The sequence below is a fragment of the Zeus faber genome (genome assembly GCF_960531495.2).
Source record: "Zeus faber genome assembly, chromosome: 8".
Classification (NCBI taxonomy): domain Eukaryota; kingdom Metazoa; phylum Chordata; class Actinopteri; order Zeiformes; family Zeidae; genus Zeus; species Zeus faber.
Window position 1 is genome coordinate 28,496,494 of NC_137195.1, and position 22,739 is coordinate 28,519,232.

A 22,739-nucleotide genomic window follows, 5' to 3' on the forward strand; every position below is an offset into this window, starting at 1 on the left:
TATCAACCACTTTGGAGTTAGTGTGTTAAGTTGATTATATTTTGATAAATATCAGACCACACCAAAATCACACTTCTCTGAATTCAGCCTGGACCTCAGAGGGTTAATCAACTCCTTTCATCGAGCAGCCTGATATTTCATCAACTTCATTCATCGAGCAAAATCATATTTAATTGTGTTCATAATATAAAGTAACGCCCCTTACCTTATTTAGCCGCTGGGATGTAAGGTTTAATAAAGTCTACTGGGCCGAATAAACAGATTCAAATTCGGATTAGATAGGTGGCGTGTTCAATGTGGCCGTTTTCAGCAGTTTAAATTTGCCAAATTTAAACCTTAATCTCCATAGCAGCCAGAAGGAATGCGACCACTGTGGACAAGTACTGAAATGTGAAATCGCCCACAACGACGAATATCAGCGCTTGTACATCAAACCAGCTTCATCTCACCGAGAAGACAACAATGTATCCTCGTTGTTTCATATCCGCCATGATGACGCTCGCACGTTAGCATCGCCGCCCGCTCACATTTCGAGAACGAGTTACTTGCCCCCAATCCAACGGAAGTTCAAAAATCACGACCGCTTGAACTTACCAGTCCCTCGATTTGGATCTGCTTCACGGGGGAGTCCAGTGTGCCACCAGATGACGACGCAACGACAGTCGCCGCCGTGCCAGTCTCCTTTCTTGTTGCCATCTCTGAATCGCCACACGCGGAAAGAGGGGATGACTCCCGCGACGGACCTTTCCGACCAAGGTGCTTCAGCTTTCGTGTCCGTGTGGAAACGCGGGCTCCAGAAGGAAAGGTTCTGCATGACGGCAAGTCCCTTCGGATTCCTGGTAGTTATTCAGTGGTTGGAAGTAACAAGAGGCGTTTCAGAGACGAGCGATTTGAGAGCAGATATCTACACGTTTTACAATTTATTGTTTTTATATTATTCAATTTCTAACACAATCGCGTTTCTTTAATTTAAAAAAACGAATCTAAATGTATACTTTGATATGGCAAAAGCAACAGGAACCTATCAGGTTGCAGAGTCCTTCCTACCGATTATATTTTATTTCTAAGTTATTGTCATTTGTAATGAGGATATGCACAAGGACTCATCTGTATAACTTAAAAGCACATTTAAGAGTATTTATATACTTTTACTCAAATAGAAATGTCAGTGCAGTCATTTAGTTTAGCGGTATTTGTACTTTTACTTCCAATTCAACTTACACAAATTCATTAACTATTTTCTATCAAAATTAAATACTTAGCCACCATTATTTAATATATTTAAAATCATTTTAAACATTGTTGGATCAACTAGTTAAAGGTAATTTCCAATACAAACATTTTGCTATTAATCTCCTCTTAAGTGTAAATAATATTAAGTCACATCAATTTCAAAAACAGAATAGTTGATTCATGAACATTCATTCTGTACCCGATCAAAATCAAACAATTTTAGTAATGTAGCCCAACTATCACTCATAACGTAAAAGCACATTTTCTTTAATTAAAATGTTGAATACTTCCCCGTAAGAGCTTCTCCGTAACACTGGGTTAATAAATAACTGACAGCAATAGGAACCAAGTACTTAAAACACTTTTATTTCAAATCTTTACAGATGTATCACAACTAGTAGTTACCCAGAGACTAAAAATGTGGGATACTGAATTTAATTGTATTGGTTTCCTTTGTAGTAGTACAGTCATAGTAAAATCCTGTAAAATGTTCCTGAACCCCACCCCGCCCCCATCTAAAAAAGACAAACACAAGAAGACATATAATAAGACAAAAGTTCAATGATTACAAAATAAACAAACAGTTGAACAACAGCCTGTCGCAGTTCCATCTAAACCAGGTTGAATCTAGGTCCAGCTGTGGCGATGATGTCACTGTAGGGCTCCCGCTGGCTGATCTCAATGGCTTGCTGCTTTTTCAGTACCAGGAAGCTGTAGAACTTGGCGGCAGCCTGCTTGCGGTTGTTGTTCCAGCACAGGTCCAGCAGGCTGACAGAGTCGGCTCCGGTCTTGGCCATGACACGCTGGTGGTGGGGGAGGGCACAACGAAAGGAACAAAATCAGCATCAGGCTTGTACTCAAACCTGGAGGGGGGGGGGATTTTTTATTTTTAAATCTTAATATTTTCAAAAGAAAGTTTGATTTATAAATAGTAGATTAATGTTAAACCGTAGATTAGCTAAATATTCTCGTTAGATTACATGGGGAAACACAGTTCATTTAGCGAACAGTGAGAAGGCCAATCGAGTTCAACGTTTAAATTGTCACACACACACACACACGGTTAAAGCGCAGGATGAGGATCCTTCGGTTTCACTTGTCTGTGAAAACTTTCACCTCCATGTTGTTATGGATTACGAGGAGCGGGTGGCGGATCTAAATGATATTGCGAACCTTAATCTGACCAGCACGATAGATCCAAGTCAGTGTAAGCGGTGCGTACTGGACAACATTTTCCACGATGATAGTAAGTTCTTTGACAGCGACACCAAGAACAACAGCGATGCTGAATCCGATACCGGCATTATCCCAGACATGGAGAATAACAAACAGCGGATTTCAACCTGAATGTGACGATGAAACAGAATATTTTCAAGAACCACCAGAGACGATTGACAATACGCTCATTGTTGTTACAACGGAAGAAGTTGATGACATGAAGAAGTCCATTGAGGTTGGTGATGCAGATGATGAACAAACATAACTCCAAGAACTTAAGATATTTGGCATACGCACTTTTATATATTTAATGACACAACGAGGTTGATATACAGAGACTAATATTATTGAATGCAAGAATGTAGTCTTGTACATACTTGCATTAATTGATAACCTGTACATTACGTTCACTCATTCACTCAGAGGGATCCAGATACCAGTGTTTTGTCCGCACTTTTAAACGTTTAGGTAATTCCACTTTTATCAAACATGTACTGTATATTCTTACTGTTAAATAAAAGCTTTTTTAAAAACAAAGATTTTGTGTGTCAATGACGCTGTTCAACATTCTCAATAAACACAAGAACAATGCAGAGATTGCCCCATTCAGCAGGGGGTCAAGTGGCCATTTGACAAGTAGCCATGTCCCCTTTGTTGGTCTTCCAAGCCACTTGCATTCTTGGAGCTGGCTGAAGGAATCCAAGTGTGGATGTGAGGATGATTATCTCAAAACAAAACAGTCAAAGGGTAGCAAATGTACATACACTACTCACAAAAAGTTAGGGGGGAAATTTCAGGATGAACCTAAAATGCACTATAATCTTTACAGGTGAACTTGATTTGACCTTCTCTAAACTTTTAAATGCACATGTCCAACTGTTCAATGTTTCAGTACTTTTTGCTCAACTTGCTGTTCTCTCACAAGGAGCTGAACGGCAAAATTCACAACAGGTGTTTGATACATGAATCGACCAATACATTTCCTGGTTCAATTAGAATTGGTATTTTAACAGTTCTCTTCATCATGCTGTTCACATTTTGACATCATGAGACCAAGACGACACCTAACAATTGATCAACAGTACCTCGCCATTGCGAGGCTTCAAACAGGATGTTCTCAGAGGGAAGTGGCCACTGAGCTTAGAGTGTCACAGAGTGTCATCAGCAGGTTGCAACAGAGATACAGAGACTGGAAGAGACACAGAAAGGCTTAGAAGTGGACATCCTTTGGCCACATCCCACACTGATGAGCGCCTCATTGTGAACAGTGCCCTGCGGAACCGGATGATGAATGCCACTCAACTCCAGGCACATTTAAGGGAGGTGAGAGGCACCAAGTGTCACGTCAGACTATTCAAAACCATTTACATCAGCGTGGTCTGCGTGCTAGACGACCTGCAAGGGTACCTGACCACACCACCAGGCACAGGAATCTTCGTCTTGCATGGGCCAGGGAGCATTTACGCTGGATGAGTGACCAGTGGCCTCAGTGCTGTTCTCTGATGAAAGTCGATTCACATTGAGCAGAAATGATGGCCGCCAACGATGTTGGAGACATCAAGGAGAGCGCTATGTATCAGCCACTGTTGTCACCAGACGAGTCTTTGGTGGTGGTGGTGTTACAGTGTGGGCAGGTGTGTCTAGTCAATACAGAACTGCCCTACACTTTGTGAATGGTACAGTGACAAGCCCATACTACCTGAATAACATCATTAATCCAGTCATTGTGCCCCTGCATGAACAACACAGGCCTAATTTCATCTTCATGGACGACAATGCTCCAGCTCATCGAGGTCGCATCATTAGGGAACAGCTGTTGGAGACCGGGGCACCTCAAATGGAGTTGCCTGCACTTTCTCCAGACCTGAATCCCAGAGAAAACCTCTGGGATCAGCTGAGTCACCGTGTAGAGGCTCGTAACTCTGTACCCCAGAACCTCAATGACCTGAGGGCCGCCCTTCAAGAAGAGTGGGGTGCCAGGCCTCAGCAGACAATAAGTCGACTTGTGAACAGCATGAGACGTGGTTGTCAAGCTGTAATTGATGCTCAAGGGCACATGACAAGTTATTGAGACATTGACATTTTTTGATGTGGTAAACCCACCACTGTTGTTGGCTTTTGTTTCAATAAATTGTTTGAGATGAGGAAATCACCATTGCATGCTTCCACTTTAATGCCCTACTTTCATGATATAATATAACTTTAGCGTGAACTTTTTACATTTTCCATAAATTTCACCCGAAAGCCAAATATAGCGAACTTTTTGTGAGTAGTGTATATGTGGGTCACATATATTTACATTAGTATGAAATCATCCATTAAATCGAATGGTGATTTGACATACAGACCAGTAAAGCCACATTGCTCAATATATCTCCAAAAACCGCATCTCACGCTGTGTCAAAACTAAATACCAAGACATAGGGCTTGTAACTGTCTCATGGAGACGGGGAGGCCATGGCTGTGTGTACGTGTGCGTGAGTTCACGCATGGGCATGAGTACCTGGAGGCCGTGGAGCATCTGTTGCGTCCTCTTGTTCCACCTCTTCTCCTCTTGATCTTGGTCTCCTCCCTGGCCGTCCTCGTCCTGAAGAGCAGAAAAAATAAAAAATAAATAAAAACTTGTCAGTGCAAGTCGACAAAGTGGCAGTCCACATTACACGATTAATCTTTCCCAGTTCCAGAAAACTACGGTCAGAAGAAAAGAAATGGATGGGAGTCTTCCTGACCTCCTCGTCGCTGTCACCCTTCTTGTCCTTCTCGCCCAGCAGGTCGAGCTCGGGGACGAGCTGCGTGAGGTTGATGCTGCTCTCTTCGGGCGGCAGGTCCACCTGGGCCACGTCTAACCTCTGGGACAGAAGGGAGCGATCAGTCGCTTGCTGCTGCGTCTGCTCCAAGGGAGCCATCTGATCAGCGGGGGAAAAAAAATAATGTAAATAAACAAGACAAAAGTACATTTGGGGGAAATCTCATGTAACTTCTGTTCTCTTCCTGATTATACGACACTTGGTGGCTGCTGCACTCACAGGGAGGGAAGCCTCTTTGTCAGCTGCCTTGCGTTTGACACCACGGGGTGTGGAGGGAGGGGGCATGGCCGTCTCGTCCAAGGTGGTCCTGCTGCCCTCCATCACCGACGCTCCCAAGATGCTCGGCTCCTCCATGATGGTCTGGTCTGAGGCGGACAGCACGGAAGAGGAAAACATTCAGGAAAAAAAAAGGTTTTCAAAGTGAAAGTACGACATTTCTTAAATACTGTCCTGTTGCAGATGCCTAAATACTGGACTCTCCCAAATGTATCAAAGACAAACACAAAAAAATATGTTACCATGTGAACTTTGTCCTCAGATATACAGATAATTGGTTCAACTTTGGGCAAGGTTTATGCTGGTATTACAAAATTAAAATCAAGGGCTTTTTAGAATTTTTTAAGCAACATATTTTCATTTTCAACGACTCAAATTCAAATTCCAGTGTGATCTTTATTAACTAAAATATAATCTTGTCCCATTGCCTATTATTTAAGAGATATATATATATATATATATATATATATATATATATATATATATATATATATATATATATATATATATATTACAGTATTTATCTCATTGTCATCTATTCCTCTGGAATAATCTGTCGTAAAAGCAATTCTGGATTTTTTTATATTATTAGGTTACGAGTTGAATAACAAAACCATGAGGAATATCACAGGTTTTCAATAGTGTCCCCCCCAGGACTTTTCAAGCACTTATTTATTTTTTCCCAAAGGCACAAAATGTGCAAGTTTTCAAGGTATTCCGATACTTTGATTTCCGAGAATTAAATTCAAGCCCTTCAAGTGCCTCAAGGACCAGGTGAGAACCCTGCTCTTGGGACTCACCGATAACGTCTCTGTGCTGACTCATGACCTCCTCACGTGGGACCTCGGGATTCTCCAGCTCTTTGAGGAACTCGTCCAGGCTGTCCGCTTCACCTCCCTTCCTCCTCTTCCTCATCTCGTCTGGCACCAGGGGCGTCAGGCAGCGTGTGAACATCTGAGAGGGGTACAGATGATAGTGTTAGAACAATTTATTATTATTATTATAAAAAGGATCCTCCAGAGAGAAAGTCGCCAGAAACCAAGATTTTTTGGGGTGGACGTATGATTGGATGTGAGAAAATGGTACCAGTGTATCCATCTGTAGAGAATTAGCGATAACGCTTCTTCTGCGCAAACAATACGATGACACGTGTTTGTTTTTTGTGCATTAATTTGCCACCACACACGCAGAAACACATTTTCAGGAATCAAATTCATGGGGATAGGCAGGCTCCCATAATATAGTCCAAAAAAGTAAACCAACCAACAGTGGGAACCGAGAAAGCTTCTAAATTAGAATTACAACTTCGATGTTTGACCTTTTTTAGCCAGAGTGACGATGGATTTTTAATATAATGCCATGGGCTGGGTAAAATAAATACAAAAATATATTAAATATAATTTGAAAATACTTGGACCTGCATTTTCCACTGAAATATTTAATTTCTGTATTTGACTGAAATTATATGAAATGTTTTTGTAATGCATATCAGATTGGCACACTGGGGTGGTGGTAGCAACGTAATAATGTATAAAACAACAATACCCAGCCTTAATACAATAATATAAATCATTCTGAAAATCTGCAATGAGGAGAGGTCTGGTCTTTATATAAAATAATAAAAAATAAAATAAAAAATAAAATCACCTTTAGTATAAAGAACTTTTTTTTTTTTATAACAAACAAAAAACAATGTGCAGACTTTGTAAAGGGGAAAAAAATAGAAGCAATATACCTATTACAGTATTTTAGAAACCAACCATTTATTCAATATCCAGAACTTTGGGGAAAAGGAGATTTAGTGCGATACAAGAATCACACACTGTGATGGAACACATCGCCCAGTCCTTGGTGCTCTGCGCTGAATTATTCATTGGGGGAAGGTTCATCGCTCTGCTTTCTATAGAGTTGCACAGACAGACCAAATCTCATCTTTCAGGAGTCCCGACTCCCTATGTTCCACTTATTTCAAAGCCCTGGAATAGAATTAAAAATAAAACAATATGCTGCAAAACGTCTGCACCCTCTCCAAAACAGCGTGTGACCTACTTGAACAATTCTAGTTTGCAGAATGACTTAACACTTGTGTCAGCAATTTGTAAGACAAGTTGCAGCCCCCCCCCCAAAAAGGCATTGTTTGCGCATTAGGGATCGTACAGATTCAGAGCAAACAATAAATTGAGGACCTTTGTTGAAAGCAAACACTCTCTAGCGCCTCAATGATCTTTCGCCTGTCACATGAACCGATTGACTTCTCACAAGAAGACATCCCAGAGAATGTTAGTTAATGGACTGCGTATTAAGTTGTTCCCTCATCAAGCTGTCCAGCCCTGTCGTGAACCCTCACCTTGAGCAGCCTGACATTCCAGAGGGGCTGCGCTGGGAGGGAGAAAAGCCTATCCACACCTCCAGTCTCCTTCCACATCATCAGCTTCTTGGTGGGGGGGGCCAGGTCCAGCGTGGTGACGATGTCGGAGTAGTCGGATAGCTGGGCGCGGATGGTCTTGCTGTCCAACTCCTTCACGCTGTCCACGATCAGCTTCCTCTTCCGCTTGGCCTTTGTCTCCTTCACTGTGGATCAGAAGAGAAGTGTTTTTCCCCTCTCTCCACTGAATTGGATTTAAATGGACGGCTGAATCAAGATGTGGACTTTTTGGGGTTCTAAATAAGAAGGTAGGAGCGTCTTACCGGTGATGTCGATGGGCTCGAGGGCAAAGGCCTCTTCCTCGTTGTGCACCAGGGTAGTCTGTTCTGTCTGGTCAGCCATGGCTGGCAGGGGCTCTGCAGGGCCTGAGTCTGGGCTGTCTGGACCCGCTTGACACAAAAACACAAAAGCATATTTCATGGCCAGATGAGACACTAGATTCCGCTTCATTCTATAGTTACACACTACTTCCTTGAATTTCCCCCTGGGTATTAATGAAGATTTATCTTATGTTAAAGAAGCTAAATAAAAACAACTTCCTCATTAAAAGGTAAAAAATAAATAAAAAATAAAAAGATGTGGGAGTAGAAGGTAGTTTCTGTTTTAATAATTTCAGGCATTAATTAATTAATGTGGCACAGAAAAAACATTAAAGCTCATGTAGAGTCAAATTGAATCCCAATCTAGTTTGGAGCCTCGATTTTCCATATTGTAGTTTTGCAATGAACACAAAATCGTTACAATGCACAGATCCAATATCCATGACAGACTGCATGCGGCACTTACGCGATTGGAGGTTGTCAAAGTCGTCCTCATCGTCTCTGTGGTCTGGAGGCATCATGACGCTCTCTGTGATGGCCGGAGGGTCATCAAAGATGCCACCGCCATCCTCGTTGCTCAGCAACTTGTCCACTGGAGAAACACAGTAAACCATCAATGAGCTTAAGATCCTTTGAACAAGGATTTTGTTTACTCCAAGACCACTTTGTCTCAAATTATGATTTTTATTTGACTTAGGAGACAAAAATAAAAATAAGAACAACAAACCAAGGGTCAGATAAAAGAAAGCCCCTCACCCAGCATTCCCCCGTCGCTGTTGCCCATGGTGTTGTCCCCAAAGTCATCATACTCCATGTGGTTGGACTTGTTGGGGAGGTGCGCAGGGCCTGGCTCGGCCTCCAGCAGAAGGTTGGAGGCTGTGGCGCCGTGCATGATGTCCTCCTCAAACGCGCTAGCGTCGCGCATCATCTCGCGGTCGTCCATGCCGAAGTCCGCTGAAGGGAAGAAGGGCCGTCAAATGGAGACGCGGTATTACCTCAGACAGGAAAGTGTAAATGTGTGCGCAAGTACAATGAAAAGCACTTTGAACTCCCTTACCAAAGTCATTGTCCTGCATGAGACTGAGGTTGCCGACGTCTTCCCTCATGGTGATCTCCTCTACCCTGCTCTGGTTCAGTGTGAACTGCTGGGCGACGTCTATGTCGCTGTCAAGGAGACACACACACACACACACACACACACACACACACACACACACACACACACACACACACACACACACACACACACACACACACACACACACACACACACACACACACACACACACACACACACACACACACACACACACACACCCCCCTTTGTGTCAATCTCCAATATCACGGGACATCAAAAACAGTCAACATCGCCATCAAAGCTGGAAAATTATATACAAAAAAAAAAAAGAAAGATTAATTTGACTTACTCTAGATCGGGAAGCGGCTGATCAAAGTCATGGAACTCTTCGGGTAAGGTGATGGCATTGTAGGCTGCCTCTCTGTTCTCCTCAGGTAGATCCACCACACCTAAAAACACACACACACACACATGGGGAACTGAAAGGATAAAAGGCTGATCTGAATTCCCCTCTTAGTGTGTTGACTAATTTTATTAAAAATAAGAAGAAGAAAAAAAATAAAGGTGTTTTGCAATAATTTGACAATTGAAACAGTGAGACATTATACCCTAGGCTTTGGCGATCGTGCAAAATGCACACAGAACATTATTCAATTCAGTTAAGTCGGTGTCATTCAGACAATACACAAACGGATGTTATTCTTGTCAGAGACAAACGCTGGCAAAACACCCCCTCAAGTGGATGAGGAGGCCGCCTATAAGAAGACCCGGCCCTGCCAACACATTTAGCCAGCGCAAAATTGATGTGACACAACAGAAAAATATTGGCCATTGCCATCAGTTAATGTCATCTTATTTGCTGATAGGTTGATGGTAGTCAACAAGGCGGCTATTGGCCGTTACCAATGTATGGCCGATAACATCCCAAGTTGAGTTGTATAGTTACATTATCTCAAATGTTTCCAACAACTTTCAAAACCCAGAGAAATCCGTAATTTTTAAATAGGTAACAGTCAATTTATTTAGGTCGCTTGTCAATGGCATCTTATCCCCTTTACCCCCTCTACTTGTAATAAGTTCCAGGGAAACACGGGGACGACCCGGATGATATGTCAGAGAGTGAGGAATGGACTCGATGAAGTAGCTAACGTTAGCTAGCCACGGTATTGTACTAATCTTTGTATTGCTAATCACTCCAGCTATTACTCCAGCGTTTCGCCTATATGCAACTAGCAGTGGCGGTATGCAAAAAATATGACCATTGCTGCTATTTTTTTAAGACCCCTCCTCTCTAGGAGGACGATTATAATAACAAGCAAGCAAGGCTGATCACGCATTCAGGATTATCATTTGCCAAAGGGAAGACATTCCTGTAACTTCACGTGAGTAAGTATCACTGCATGCGGATCACACGGTACCAGTAAGTGGACAGTCAACAGAAAGCCTGTAATAACTAGGCCTGTCACAATAACTATTTTTGATGGACGATATATTGACTCAGAAATAATTGCGATAAACAATATTGTCATTCTAATTTTACATTTGTCATTTTATCGAGGTCATGTCCATATATCAAGTCAATATATATATAAATAAGCCATTATAGTAATTATCGCGTCAGGCCTAGTTGCAACCTGAAACTTCCAACACAGACGCGAAAACTGCAAGCTGTGGGGGAGTTGTGCAAGCAGGTGCTAAGCTTGAGCAGCTTGCCGGCTAAAAGTGTAAACACACAGTAGCACGTGCAGTGCAGTTTCGTAGTCTCACAAGACTGGGACACCTCGTGGCATTAACGTGTATTAACTGCGAAAAGCTTCTGTAGACATTTCGGTTAGCTGTTTCTAATAATAATAGCTGCAGGCAGCAATGCACAGGGTCCAGTTTAGTCATGTCAGGTACGTATTACACGTTTACGTGGTTCCATTGCACTGAGGAAAACCTGTTGTGATAGAGGGTCACTCCGAGTCCGCCCTGTCCACTGCGAGGTTGGGCGGAGGGACGTTGTTGTATTTTTGTTGTTTATTTTTATTATTTTACATAGATTGAATAGTTTGTGAATTAATTGTGTATAAATAAAGACGTTCGAGCAATTACGGCGGACTTACACCACTGACGCCCCAAAAGAACTGTGTTTTACGATCGTTCCTGGTTAATGCAGTGCAGACACAAAAGAAAATGACGGCTCCGCCAAAGGCTCCATTATACGCAGCATCCGCTCGGGTTGTCTGTCTATGCCAGTGGTCCTCAACCTTTCCCAGCTCAGGAGTCACATTAAACTATTTTCACCAGAGCCAAATTTCTGAAACATCCCTTTCCTCCATCAAACCATTGATGCATTTTAAAATAAGGTTACTAGTAATACATTAATGAATGAAAAGAAAAATGAATGAAAAGAATGATGTATGCAATAATCGCATTTATAATTACTACCACCATGTGACCCACCACAGAAAAGGCCGCCGTCTCACGGATTTCTAAAATGCGCCAGGGGCAGCCAAATAGGTAAAAAAAACAAACACAAAAAAAAAAAAAAAAAAACACCTTTCTTGAAGGAAAATGAGATTTTTACAGATTCGTGTGCCTTTGTGTTTTTTTTTTTGTTTTTTTTTTAATCTCTCAACGGATTTTCAAAACCGATTTTGATTTATAAATAGTAGAAAAATGTTCAACCGTGGGGTTAAATATTCCCGTTAGATTACATGAGGAAACGCAGTTCACTTACCGGGACGCTGAATAATGCTGATCTATTGTTTCCTTTAATGTGAGCGTTCGGGTGAAGAGCATTCCTCAATATTCCATGTGATGTTAAGACAATGTGAAACCGTTTTGATAGAGTTCAACCTTTAAATCTTACTACTTTTACACACACGGAGCCATTGTTGTGAAAAGCGAAGAAGAACCCTTCGCATCACACACCTACATCACTTCCGTAAACAGGCGGGTAAAGCGCAGCATGGTGGGGGGGGTTCGGTCTCACTTGTCTGTGAAAACTTTCTTCTCCGTATCGTTATGGATTAGGGGAAGAGGGTGGCGGAAGCTCTGAATCATATTTCGGACCATAATCTGACCTGACCTTCATTTTCCGCGATGATAGTCAGTTCTCCGACAGCGACGCTGAGAACGACAGCGCTGCTGAATCTGATAATATCCCGGACTTGGAGAATATTTCAAACAGCGGATTTCAAACTTAATGTGACGATTAAACAGAATATTTTCAAGAACCAACAGAGATCAACGATACGCCCGTTGTTGTTACAACAGGAGAAGTTGATGACGTGATTAAGTCCGTTGAGGTTGGTGATTTTCATATTTGATATTTTCTGAGACTAATTATTGAAAGACTCCACATTATTTGTGTTGTTCGTACGTTTAAACTCCAAAATAATTCCACTATTATAAAACATGTATATTCTTACTGTTAAATAAAAGCTTATTTAAAAACAAAAATTGTTGTGTGCTGTTGACGATGTTCAACACGGTTTGTGACTGGCCCATTCAGCAGTATGTTAATTAGCCATGAGGCTTTGTTTGTACGCCAAATCCATTTGCATTCTGGGAGTTGGCTGAATGAACCTGGTGTGGGTAAAACTTCAGAGGTGATTATCTCAGAATCACAGTTTACCACACCCTTGTCATTAACAAGTCATAGCTTTAAATACATTTGCTTGCTTTGCACAAGTGACACCTTGTTTGGAAGCTCTGATTCTCAACTTTCAAATGATGCGGAAAGTCAAATGCCGCCAAATGACCCTAAAGTATGCGGTCACATATAGGTATTATTATTATTACATTATAGTGATCTAAAGGTCGCTGGTTCGATCCCAGGCTCCTCCTGCTAGCATGCTGTAGTGTCCTTGAGCAAGACAATTAACCCCTCATTGCTCCTGATGGCTGCGTCCGTCGGTGTTTGAACAATTGTAAGTCGCTTTGGATAAAAGCGTCTGCTAAATGACTAAATGTAATGTAATGTAATTACCATATTATTAAGATCTTTTTATTACCAGCTTCTTGCTAAGATTGTTTTCCCACCGTCACATGGATCTTCTCGCACACTGCAAAGAAAGCGCGATAATAGGTTTCGCTGCATTCACATGGATGAAATAGAGAAAGCGACGAGGCGTCTCTATTGCAACTACCGGGTTTTTTAGCTGCAGCCTGAGATGCTGTGTTCTTTGGAATATCACACTTATATTAAGTTCAACTTTTTTGCTTTAACTTATGACGTTAATGTTGATTGCACAGTGTAATGCTATAGAATAATGACACCATCTAAGTTAAGATTGGTTCCCTATAAGCCTCCAAATCACTCTGCAATTCAGAGTGCCACCTAGTACAACCTCCCGGGAAAAGGAAGAGGCAATTTACGGCAGTGCGCCACCGTGGCGTAACCAGTAGTGGAGAATGGTCGATGGTGGAGCAACCAAAGTGGCAGTGGAATCTCTACACCGGCAAGAGAAAAAGAAGCGGCAAAGAAGGTGAAGAGGGAGAGTGATAGAAACAAAAGTAAAACAAGAGTGAACCTCAGACGGGCATTCACTCGATGGAGAGAGGACTTGCGAGCGTTCCTCACCGACTTTCAGTTTCCATTCTTTCTACTGGATCAGTAGGTAACACAACCTGCATACGTATTAATACTACCGGATGTTTTACTCTGCCTTTATCGTAGCGCTGGCATCGAGGTTTCTAGAACAAATTGGGATTCTTACGGTTGTTTCTTGCTTTGGAGTGTAGCCAGGCTGCTACCGGTAGCGTTAGCCACATTGCTAAGCCAGAAGCAGACAACTGATCCATTGTCCGTTTGTTATCTAAATAAAGAACACGTTTCCTTGCAGTGCATTACTTCATGGAGCTAAGGTCTGATGAAAATGTAAAGTGAGCCAGTTGTCTTTGCGACAATGTCGCAAACAATAATACCACTTTGAAAGGCTGGGGGGTGGGGGGTGGGAGATTTGGACACGGTGGTCTCCCGTGGCATAGTTGGTTCGGTGATACGTTGCGGCTACAGGTTATTACTTATACACGGTAATAATATAATTAAATATGAATAATTAATAATAAAATTGACAGTGGAAACCAGGTGATCAGCCTTTGATCACTCAGTTAACAGATCATTGGTCAATATCAGGAAACTGATCTGTATAGATGCGCTCTCTTTCGAAGTTTCATAGGTTGATGTGTCCAATGGGAAATTCAGTTTTGAATACCTCAGACAAAATGTATTAATATACTTTATTTATATAGAATTATAGAATAGATTTATAGAATTTTTATTTAACTGCAACTAGTCATAAAAGAGCTGCATGCGAGTGTCACTGGTCTACGCGTAGTCACCGCCATGCAGTCCAGGGAATAGGTCCCTGGATGCAAATGACTTCCGAGGGTCGAGGCTTGGACTTATATGATTTTGGATGATGATTTCACAAAGCACCCTGCTCTTTTAAGTAATTAAGTCACGCCCTGCGCAGTGGGCTTGACCCCTGATCATCTTCTTCTTCTTCTTCTTGCTGTTAGGGGTCGCCACAGTGGATCATCTGCCTCAAATACCTTCTGTTCTGCGCATCTTCCTCCCTTACTCCAACCACTTGCATGTCCTCCCTCACCACATCCATAAACCTTCTCTTTGGCTTTCCTCTTTTCCTCATGCCCGGCAGCTAATAAAAAATAATAATAACAAGCAGGAGGGCCACAGCACATACTACACACGCATTACGCATGCTTCACCTCCGCCATCCTAGGGGAAACACTGTTTTGTCGCCGAAGCTGTCCCCATAAAGCGCAAATGTACAGGTGAAGACAACTCCCATGATACCACGCTACTTCACAACGTCAAACTCTGTATTTTGTTATTGTTTTGATTGAGAGTCCTCTAGTGGCAGAAATTACATATTGTGCATCTAACAAATAGCATAATTACTTGGAGGTGATCATTTGAAAGCACCCCATTCTTGCAGGACTGAGCCACATACTGGTTTACAGTGCGGTCGCCACTCACCTGGCCTGAACGCCATCTTGATCTTGATGAAGGCCTCATTGCAGTCAGCCAGCAGGTACTTGGCCTTCCTGTGGTAGATCCTCACCACTCCCAGGAGAAGGTGGCCCGATGTCCGCAACGCCATCTTAACCTGGAAGAGTGGGACCCCAGATGCAATGACTTCAAGTTATACTTCAATTACCAAAATGAGTTAGAATCCTTTCAAACTTTAAGTGGCAACACCATTATATTCATGGTTCCAAACATTAAACAGCAACAACACTGAATAAATAAAATTTAAAAAAATATGTAAACTGCTGTGACTGCCATCACATCAGATGCCTTGTTTCTTCTCTAAAACATTTTAGAGGTAGTATATTGAACACTGATTTATTCAAATTAAATTGCTGCTGGAAAGGTTGGAGGCAGGCCTGTGTTTGGTCAGATTTCAGGTAGTCAAACCATTTCCAAATAACTGAAGTGGTATGACCTTTCTTCGGTACAATTTAATCTGTCTTTGGCAACAGTTTCCTTGCACTCTGTTTCCTCTTGTGTGTGTGTGTGTGCCGTTACCTTTGGTGAGATGATGCTCTCCACACTGCTCTCCAGGTTGCATTCGAAGACATGGGCCTTGGTCAGCTTCTTGTCCCAGTGGGCCGCTAGCCAAATTTTGGCCAGCGGCCCACGTTTGCTCAGGACAAAGTGGGCGTAGAACATTGCCCCACTTCCTGTCTCACACACTCAGACTGGGGCAGGTCTGCAAGTGAGAAAAACAAAATGTAATTGATCTCTGCGCTTGGAACGGCACCCGACAAAAACTCACAATGTGAGCTCAAAACTATGACTCAAAATCACCACAGTTTAGATAAGATGTGCAGTTTTATGCCTCTCAGAGGACAGACATGGAGAGCTATAGGTTTAAAAGCAGAAAAGGGCTGTGTCTGGATTGAGAAAATATCTTTCTGACCTAAAAATAAAAAGCATGACACATAATACAGCAGTGGTTCAGAACCTGTTCTCAAAACAGGGATCAATCTCAATCTGATACACGTTGGGCCACGCACACACCAGTCTTATATGTAATTCATAAGTACATGAGTTTATTCAGTCATTATAACGAAGCCACCCAATTGTGCGTATGGACAAAATGAAGGCTGATCAAAGATGCACGAGGCACAACCACCCAATTGCCTCGGTTTTCTTGCGATACAGGAAGAGATTGTGTGCCCTAACTGTTCTGATTTATGTTTTCAAAAAGTGTTTTATCAATTGCTTGTTGTTTCTTATGTTTGACTTTTGGCTCTTGTCCCCCACTCGGAGAAGCAATGATTAGTTGTTTAGTCGATCATACCAGAGTAATGTTGTCCTCAGAAGAGGGGGGGTTGGCAGCCACATTCCACAGGTCATCCAAAGGATGGAGTTATAGTAAGTGGTTTGTGATGATTATTTAAGACTGGCATTGCAGGTTGCGAATTTGGACACAACTTGCGGATTAACTGTGTTGGACGCAATGACATACAATCACCCACACAAACATCCTCCGTTGTATGCCCTGTCTGAGAACAGCTTAAAAAATAAAAATTAAAAAAATACACATGACAAACTAAAACGTGATCTGTGCAGTTCTAAAAACACACATTACACCTATGGGAAGCGCATCCATTGACCAACTTGTAAACCTTATCAAGTCGATTAAGTTGGCAATTTGCTTCATTGATTAAGTCAGTGGCTTTATTTACCCTCGAGTCCATTTCAGTCATTGATACGTTCATGGAGTTTTCTCTTCGATTCCAAATTCAGTTAAAAAGTGGCCACGACTGGATTCTCGGTTGTTCAACACTATAATATAAAGCGGGGGATGCTAAAACTCACATAGATCAACTTAGTGACGAGCGGTCTTTGAGATTTACGAAACAGCAAGTAAACACAGATGGCTCCTAGTTTTTCTAAAGCGGCCCCGTTCAAATCAAGCGCTCAGTCACTACTGACTAGTGCCCTGACAAGTCCCAGAGAATAGTCGGCGCCTCGAGTTAATTAATAGTAGCGCATTTTATTTCGAACACTGGCGACGTGGTCTTTACGGGGGGAAAAAAACGCAAACAAAACACGAAATTTATTAAAAAAAAAAAAAAAAAAAAAAATTATAATAATAATAATAATAACAACAACAAAACAAAGCGCGGGTCCGGGGCAGCTCCCACTCAGCCGTTAGCCGCTAACTGGCTAACGGCGGCTAGCAACAGGAAGGCCGCGGTAAAGTAAGCGCCAACTTCGTACGCTTAATTCCCCCTTCGAAAAAACCCACAGGGCGACGCCGGAATATTTCCAGCGCGTATCGACTCACCGTTCGTATCCCCCCTGAGATTGAAATAAAGACGACTATGTAATTCCTCCCAACGAGTTTCCCCCTGTTGTACTCATTAAAACAGCCAAGATGGCGCCAGCTGCCTTCTTCCTCCCGCTCGGCGGAGTCCTTTTCAACCCGCAGGATGTTGACACTCAAAACATGGCGGAGGAGGAGCCTGGTGGCCCGCTGTAGGCGGCAGGTGCCGGTAGGGGGCGGTGGGGCACCCGGCCGCACTGGAGAAGCGTTGCATGCGGGGACTGCGCTGTTTCGCGGAAACCTTTTTTGAATAACAATATTAACAATGACAGTAACAATGAAGACAATACAACTATTAGAATTATTTTTAATATTAAAACTATTATTATTATTGTTATTATTATTATTATTATTATTATTATTATTATTATTATTATTATTATTATTATTATTCAAGATTCAAGATGTTTATTTGTCACATGCATTTATATACGAGCATGGATTTTGTGTTCAAGATGTTTATTTATACATACATGCAGTGAAATGTCATTGCAACGCACCCGGACTTTATGCACAACAAGTACAATAACTAACCAATTAACTAACTAAACTAAGTAAACAAACGAATTCCTAAAACGTAATTCAGTTAGTAAATGCAATAATATAAGAGTAAAAAAGTTAATATACTAAGTAGGAATACAAAATATAAATAAAGGAACAGACTTATGTATATACAGATATGTGCAGTAAAGTGGCACGTTAATAAAGTGAGATAGTGTGTGCGGAGGTACGCAGTACAGTATACAACAGTATGGCTCAACAATACAGCACAGTATGCTTTAGTCCACTACAGTGGTACAGTATGCAGTACAGTACAGTTAGGCAGTGGGGCCTATATTTCCTAGTGATGACCCCTGGCGAGTTCAGCATTGACAGTCCTTATGGCTTGTGGGAAGAAACTCCGTCTCAGTCTCTCTGTTCTCGCTGTGTGACTGCGGAGGCGCTTGCCTGACCGCAGCAGCTGGAACAGTCTGTTGTTGGGGTGATGAGGATCCTTCATGATCCTGCGGGCTCTGCTACTACACCTCCTGGTGTATAACTCCTGCAAGGGGGGGAGGGTAGTTCCAGTGGTACGTTGGGCTGGACGCACCACCCTCTGCAGGGCCCGCCTGCCCTGAGCAGTACAGCTCCCAAACCAGGCAGTAATGTTGCCTGTCAGGATGCTCTCCACTGCTCCAGAGTAGAAGGACTTGAGGATCCTCACCGAGACCCTGAATTTCCTCAGCTGCCTGAGTTGGAAAAGACACTGCCTCGCCTTTCTCACCAGAGTGTCTGTGTGTATAGTCCATGTTAAGTCCTCAGTGATGTGGACTCCCAGGTATATGAAGCTGCTCACCCTGTTGACAGAAGTTCCATTAATCACCAGTGGCGCGTGTGTCCTCAGTTGTAATCTTCTCCTAAAGTCCACAATCAGCTCCTTAGTTTTACCGAGGTTCAGGAGGAGGCTGTTGTCCTGGCTCCAGGGCAACAGGTCAGCCACCCCCTCACATTAGGCCTTCTCGTCGTCGTCCGTGATCAGGCCCACCACAACGGTGTCGTCAGCAAACTTGATGGTGTTGGAGCTGGACCTGGACACACAGTCATGTGAGAGAGGCCTGTAATTTTCATCATAGGTACACTTCGACAATGAGAGACAGAATGGGGGGAAAGAATCCAGGAAATCACATTGTAGGATTTTTAATGAATTAATTGGTAAATTCCTCGGTAAAATAAGTATTTGGTCACCTACAAACAAGCAAGATTTCTGGCTTTCACAGACCTAACTTTTTCTTTAAGAGGCTCCTCTGTCCTCCACTCGTTACCTGTATTTATGGCACCTGTTTGAACTGGATATCAGTATAAAAGACACCTGTCCACAACCTCAAACAGTCACACTCCAAACTCCACTATGGCCAAGACCAAAGAGCTGTCAAAGGACACCAGAAACAAAATTGTAGACCTGCACCAGGCTGGGAAGACTGAATCTGCAATAGGTAAGCAGCTTGTTGTGAAGAAATCAACTGTGGGAGCAATTATTAGAAAATGGAAGACATACAAGACCACTGATAATCTCACTCGATCTGGGGCTCCACGTAAGATCTCACCCCGTGGGGTCAAAATGATCACAAGAACGGTGAGCAAACATCCCAGAACCACACGGGGGGACCTAGTGAATGACCTGCAGAGAGCTGGGACCAAAGTAACAAAGGCTACCATCAGTAACACACTACGCCGCCAGGGACTCAAATCCTGCAGTGCCAGACGTGTCCCCCAGCCTAAGCCAGTACATGTCCAGGCCCATCTGAAGTTTGCTAGAGAGCATTTGGATGATCCAGAAGAGGACTGGGAGAATGTCATATGGTCAGATGAAACCAAAATAGAACTTTTGGTAAAAACTCAACTTGTCGTGTTTGGAGGAGAAAGAAAGCTGAGTTGCATCCAAAGAACACCATATCTACTGTGAAGCATAGGGGTGGAAACATCATGCTTTGGGGCTGTGTTCTGCAAAGGGACCAGGACGACTGATCCGTGTAAAGGAAAGAATGAATGGGGCCATGTATCATGAGATTTTGAGTGAAAACCTCCTTCCATCAGCAAGGGCATTGAAGATGAAACGTGGCTGGGTCTTTCAGCATGACAATGATCCCAAACACACCGCCCGGGCAACGAAGGAGTGGCTTCGTAAGAAGCATTTCAAGGTCCTGGAGGGGCCTAGCCAGTCTCCAGATCTCAACCCCATAGAAAATCTTTGGAGGGAGTTCCGTGTTGCCCAGCGACAGCCCCAAGACATCACTGCTCTAGAGGAGATCTGCATGGAGGAATAGGCCAATATACCAGCAACAGTGTGTGAAAAACTTGTGAAGACTTACAGAAAACGTTTGACCTCTGTCATTGCAAACAAAGGGAATATAACAAAGTATTGAGATGAACTTTTGTTGTTGACCAAATACTTATTTTCCACCATAATTTGCAAATAAATTCTTTAAAAATCAGACAATGTGATTTTCTGGATTTTTCTTTCTCATTTTGTCTCTCATAGTTGAGGTTTACCTATGATGAAAATAACAGGCCTCTCTCATCTTTTTAAGTGGGAGAACTTGCACAATTGGTGGCTGACTAAATACTTTTTTGCCCCACTGTACATATGTTCATACATATACACAGTGAAATGTCTTTGCTACATACCCGGAGATTATGCACAATAGCTTTTAAACCGAAAGTAATAGCTAACCTAATTTCTACCTAGCTAACTAACTGAAACTAACTGATTCCTAAAATGTAATGCAGTTAGTGAATAGAATAATATAAATAAAATAAAATAAAAATAAAATAAGACTCAAAAAGGTAATACACAGTGGGGGGACAAAACATAAGTAAAGGGAATAGAGTTATGTATATGGGACAGGCTATTTGTATATACAGATATGTGCAGTAAGGTGCATGTGAATAAAGTGTGTATGGAGATATACAGTACAGTATACAACAGTACGACACAGCAATACAGTAACACCGAACAGAACAGCAATACAGCGCAGTATGCAGTAACCCAGAACAATGGTACAGTAACTTGCAGTACAGTATTGTTATTATAAAATCCCAATATAATAATGTATTAATATACTACTACTTTTAATAATAACAAAAAAATAATCATAACAACGATAAAATTATTAATAATATCAATGTTGGTGTTGTCATTACTACAAAAACTATTACAAGTATTATAATAATAAACTATTAATAATAATAAAAATCACTGTTTAGAAATCGATAGTATGTTACTGTTACACTTTCAAAAACATATAAAAATAATTATCAGCAGAAGTAATCGCCAACCTGTAAAATAAAATGAAATACATATATATATTAATGTATTTTTGTTGTATACAAACGATTAATCATTCTCAAAATGCAAAAGATAAATACTGTACTGTTAAATTTAAATATGCGGAACCGATGAGTAGGGACGTGCAGAGATTGTACAAATTGATATGTTGTAAACCGGATTTGTCTCGCAGGCCACACAGCATCTGTAGCAAGAAAGAAATGTAGGGGTTTATGACAAAGCCTCTATGCCAGTAACAACTGGTGGAAAATTGGGTTGATATCCAAATAATTTCTGTATAGGCTACAGACACACTATTTGTGGCACAATCATATAATATTTAATTTATTTAATATTAAAAGAGACAATAGGAGGTACTGGGATATACGTAGCCGACCATAGAATCAAATAAATCTGAAATTCAATTGTGCAAAATTATCATGATAATTCCACACTTGATAAAACTATGTGAGCCTCCAGTATCTATTGAAACATATTATTTTCCCCAGCATGTTAAGTAGAGCACATACACAGTATACAATGCAGCTCATCTGCTTCTGGATGGTGACACAGTTTCAGCCTCCCATCTATTAAAAATACAATTGCATTCAGATTGCAGATGCAATGCCGTTGTCGTGTGATTCTAGACAGCCACAGAGAATCCTGGAATGCTAGATAGATAGATAGATAGATAGATAGCTAGATAGATAGATAGATAGATAGATCTATATAGATCTATCTATCTATCTATCTATCTAGCTATCTATTAAGATTAGCCATCAGAAACAAGCGGTCACAGAAAATCCCACCCCATCACTTGACCTAACAAAGTGCCACTTTGTAGCCATATTTACATAAGCCGACCCCCGTAACAGGAGAGAAAGTCAGCCACCACCATCTGCGCCCCCGACCTATGGACCACCAGGAAGTTAAAGGGTTGGAGAGCCAGGTACCACGGGTGATCCACACGGTGCCCATGTGGTGGAGCCACTGCAGTGCAGTGTGGTCCGAACAGAGGGTGAAGGCGTGCCCAAAAAGGTAGTACCGGAGGGAGCTGACGGCCGACATGATCGCCAGACACTCCTTCTCGACCGTGCTGTCCCTCGACTCCCACAGGCTTGTCCACGTCCTCCACCTCCTGGGACAACACCGCACCCAGCCCTCTGTACTATGTGTCGGTCTGCAGACAGAAAGGAAGAGAGAACTTAGGGTTAAAGAGCCAT

General features: G+C 42.1%; 2 protein-coding genes across 2 annotated transcripts in view; both read right to left on the reverse strand.

The window, feature by feature from the left end:
• LOC307233746 (eukaryotic translation initiation factor 3 subunit H) overlaps positions 1-746 on the reverse strand; it is an 85,443-nt gene extending 84,697 nt beyond the window's left edge. The window contains exon 1 of the mRNA XM_080005154.1: positions 595-746. Coding sequence (XP_079861280.1) covers positions 595-696 — 102 coding nt within the window. The 5' untranslated portion in view covers positions 697-746. The remainder of the gene's footprint in view (positions 1-594) is intronic.
• An 845-nt stretch (positions 747-1,591) lies between these two features.
• LOC307234006 (double-strand-break repair protein rad21 homolog A-like) lies at positions 1,592-17,809 on the reverse strand. Its single transcript, XM_080005537.1, has 14 exons — positions 17,673-17,809; positions 15,902-16,085; positions 15,350-15,479; positions 9,707-9,806; positions 9,337-9,443; positions 9,036-9,233; positions 8,746-8,871; positions 8,223-8,348; positions 7,882-8,105; positions 6,335-6,488; positions 5,478-5,623; positions 5,181-5,357; positions 4,955-5,038; positions 1,592-2,036 (listed from the first exon to the last, which is right to left on the reverse strand). The coding sequence occupies exons 2-14, from the start codon at positions 16,043-16,045 to the stop codon at positions 1,845-1,847; spliced, it is 1,908 nt and encodes a 635-aa protein (XP_079861663.1). The 5' UTR covers positions 16,046-16,085; positions 17,673-17,809; the 3' UTR covers positions 1,592-1,844.
• Positions 17,810-22,739: the final 4,930 nt, after the last annotated feature.

What these genes read in the sequence shown, in the direction of transcription:
- LOC307234006 (XM_080005537.1), bottom strand. Translation starts at nt 16,045, where the DNA reads ATGTTCTACGCCCACTTTGTCCTGAGCAAACGTGGGCCGCTGGCCAAA. An exon ending in ACAAAGAGGCTTCCCTCCCT is followed by an intron (nt 5,358 to 5,477) that starts GTGAGTGCAGCA and finishes CCCGCTGATCAG; the next exon opens with ATGGCTCCCTTGGAGCAGAC. An exon ending in AGGGTGACAGCGACGAGGAG is followed by an intron (nt 5,039 to 5,180) that starts GTCAGGAAGACT and finishes TCTGCTCTTCAG; the next exon opens with GACGAGGACGGCCAGGGAGG.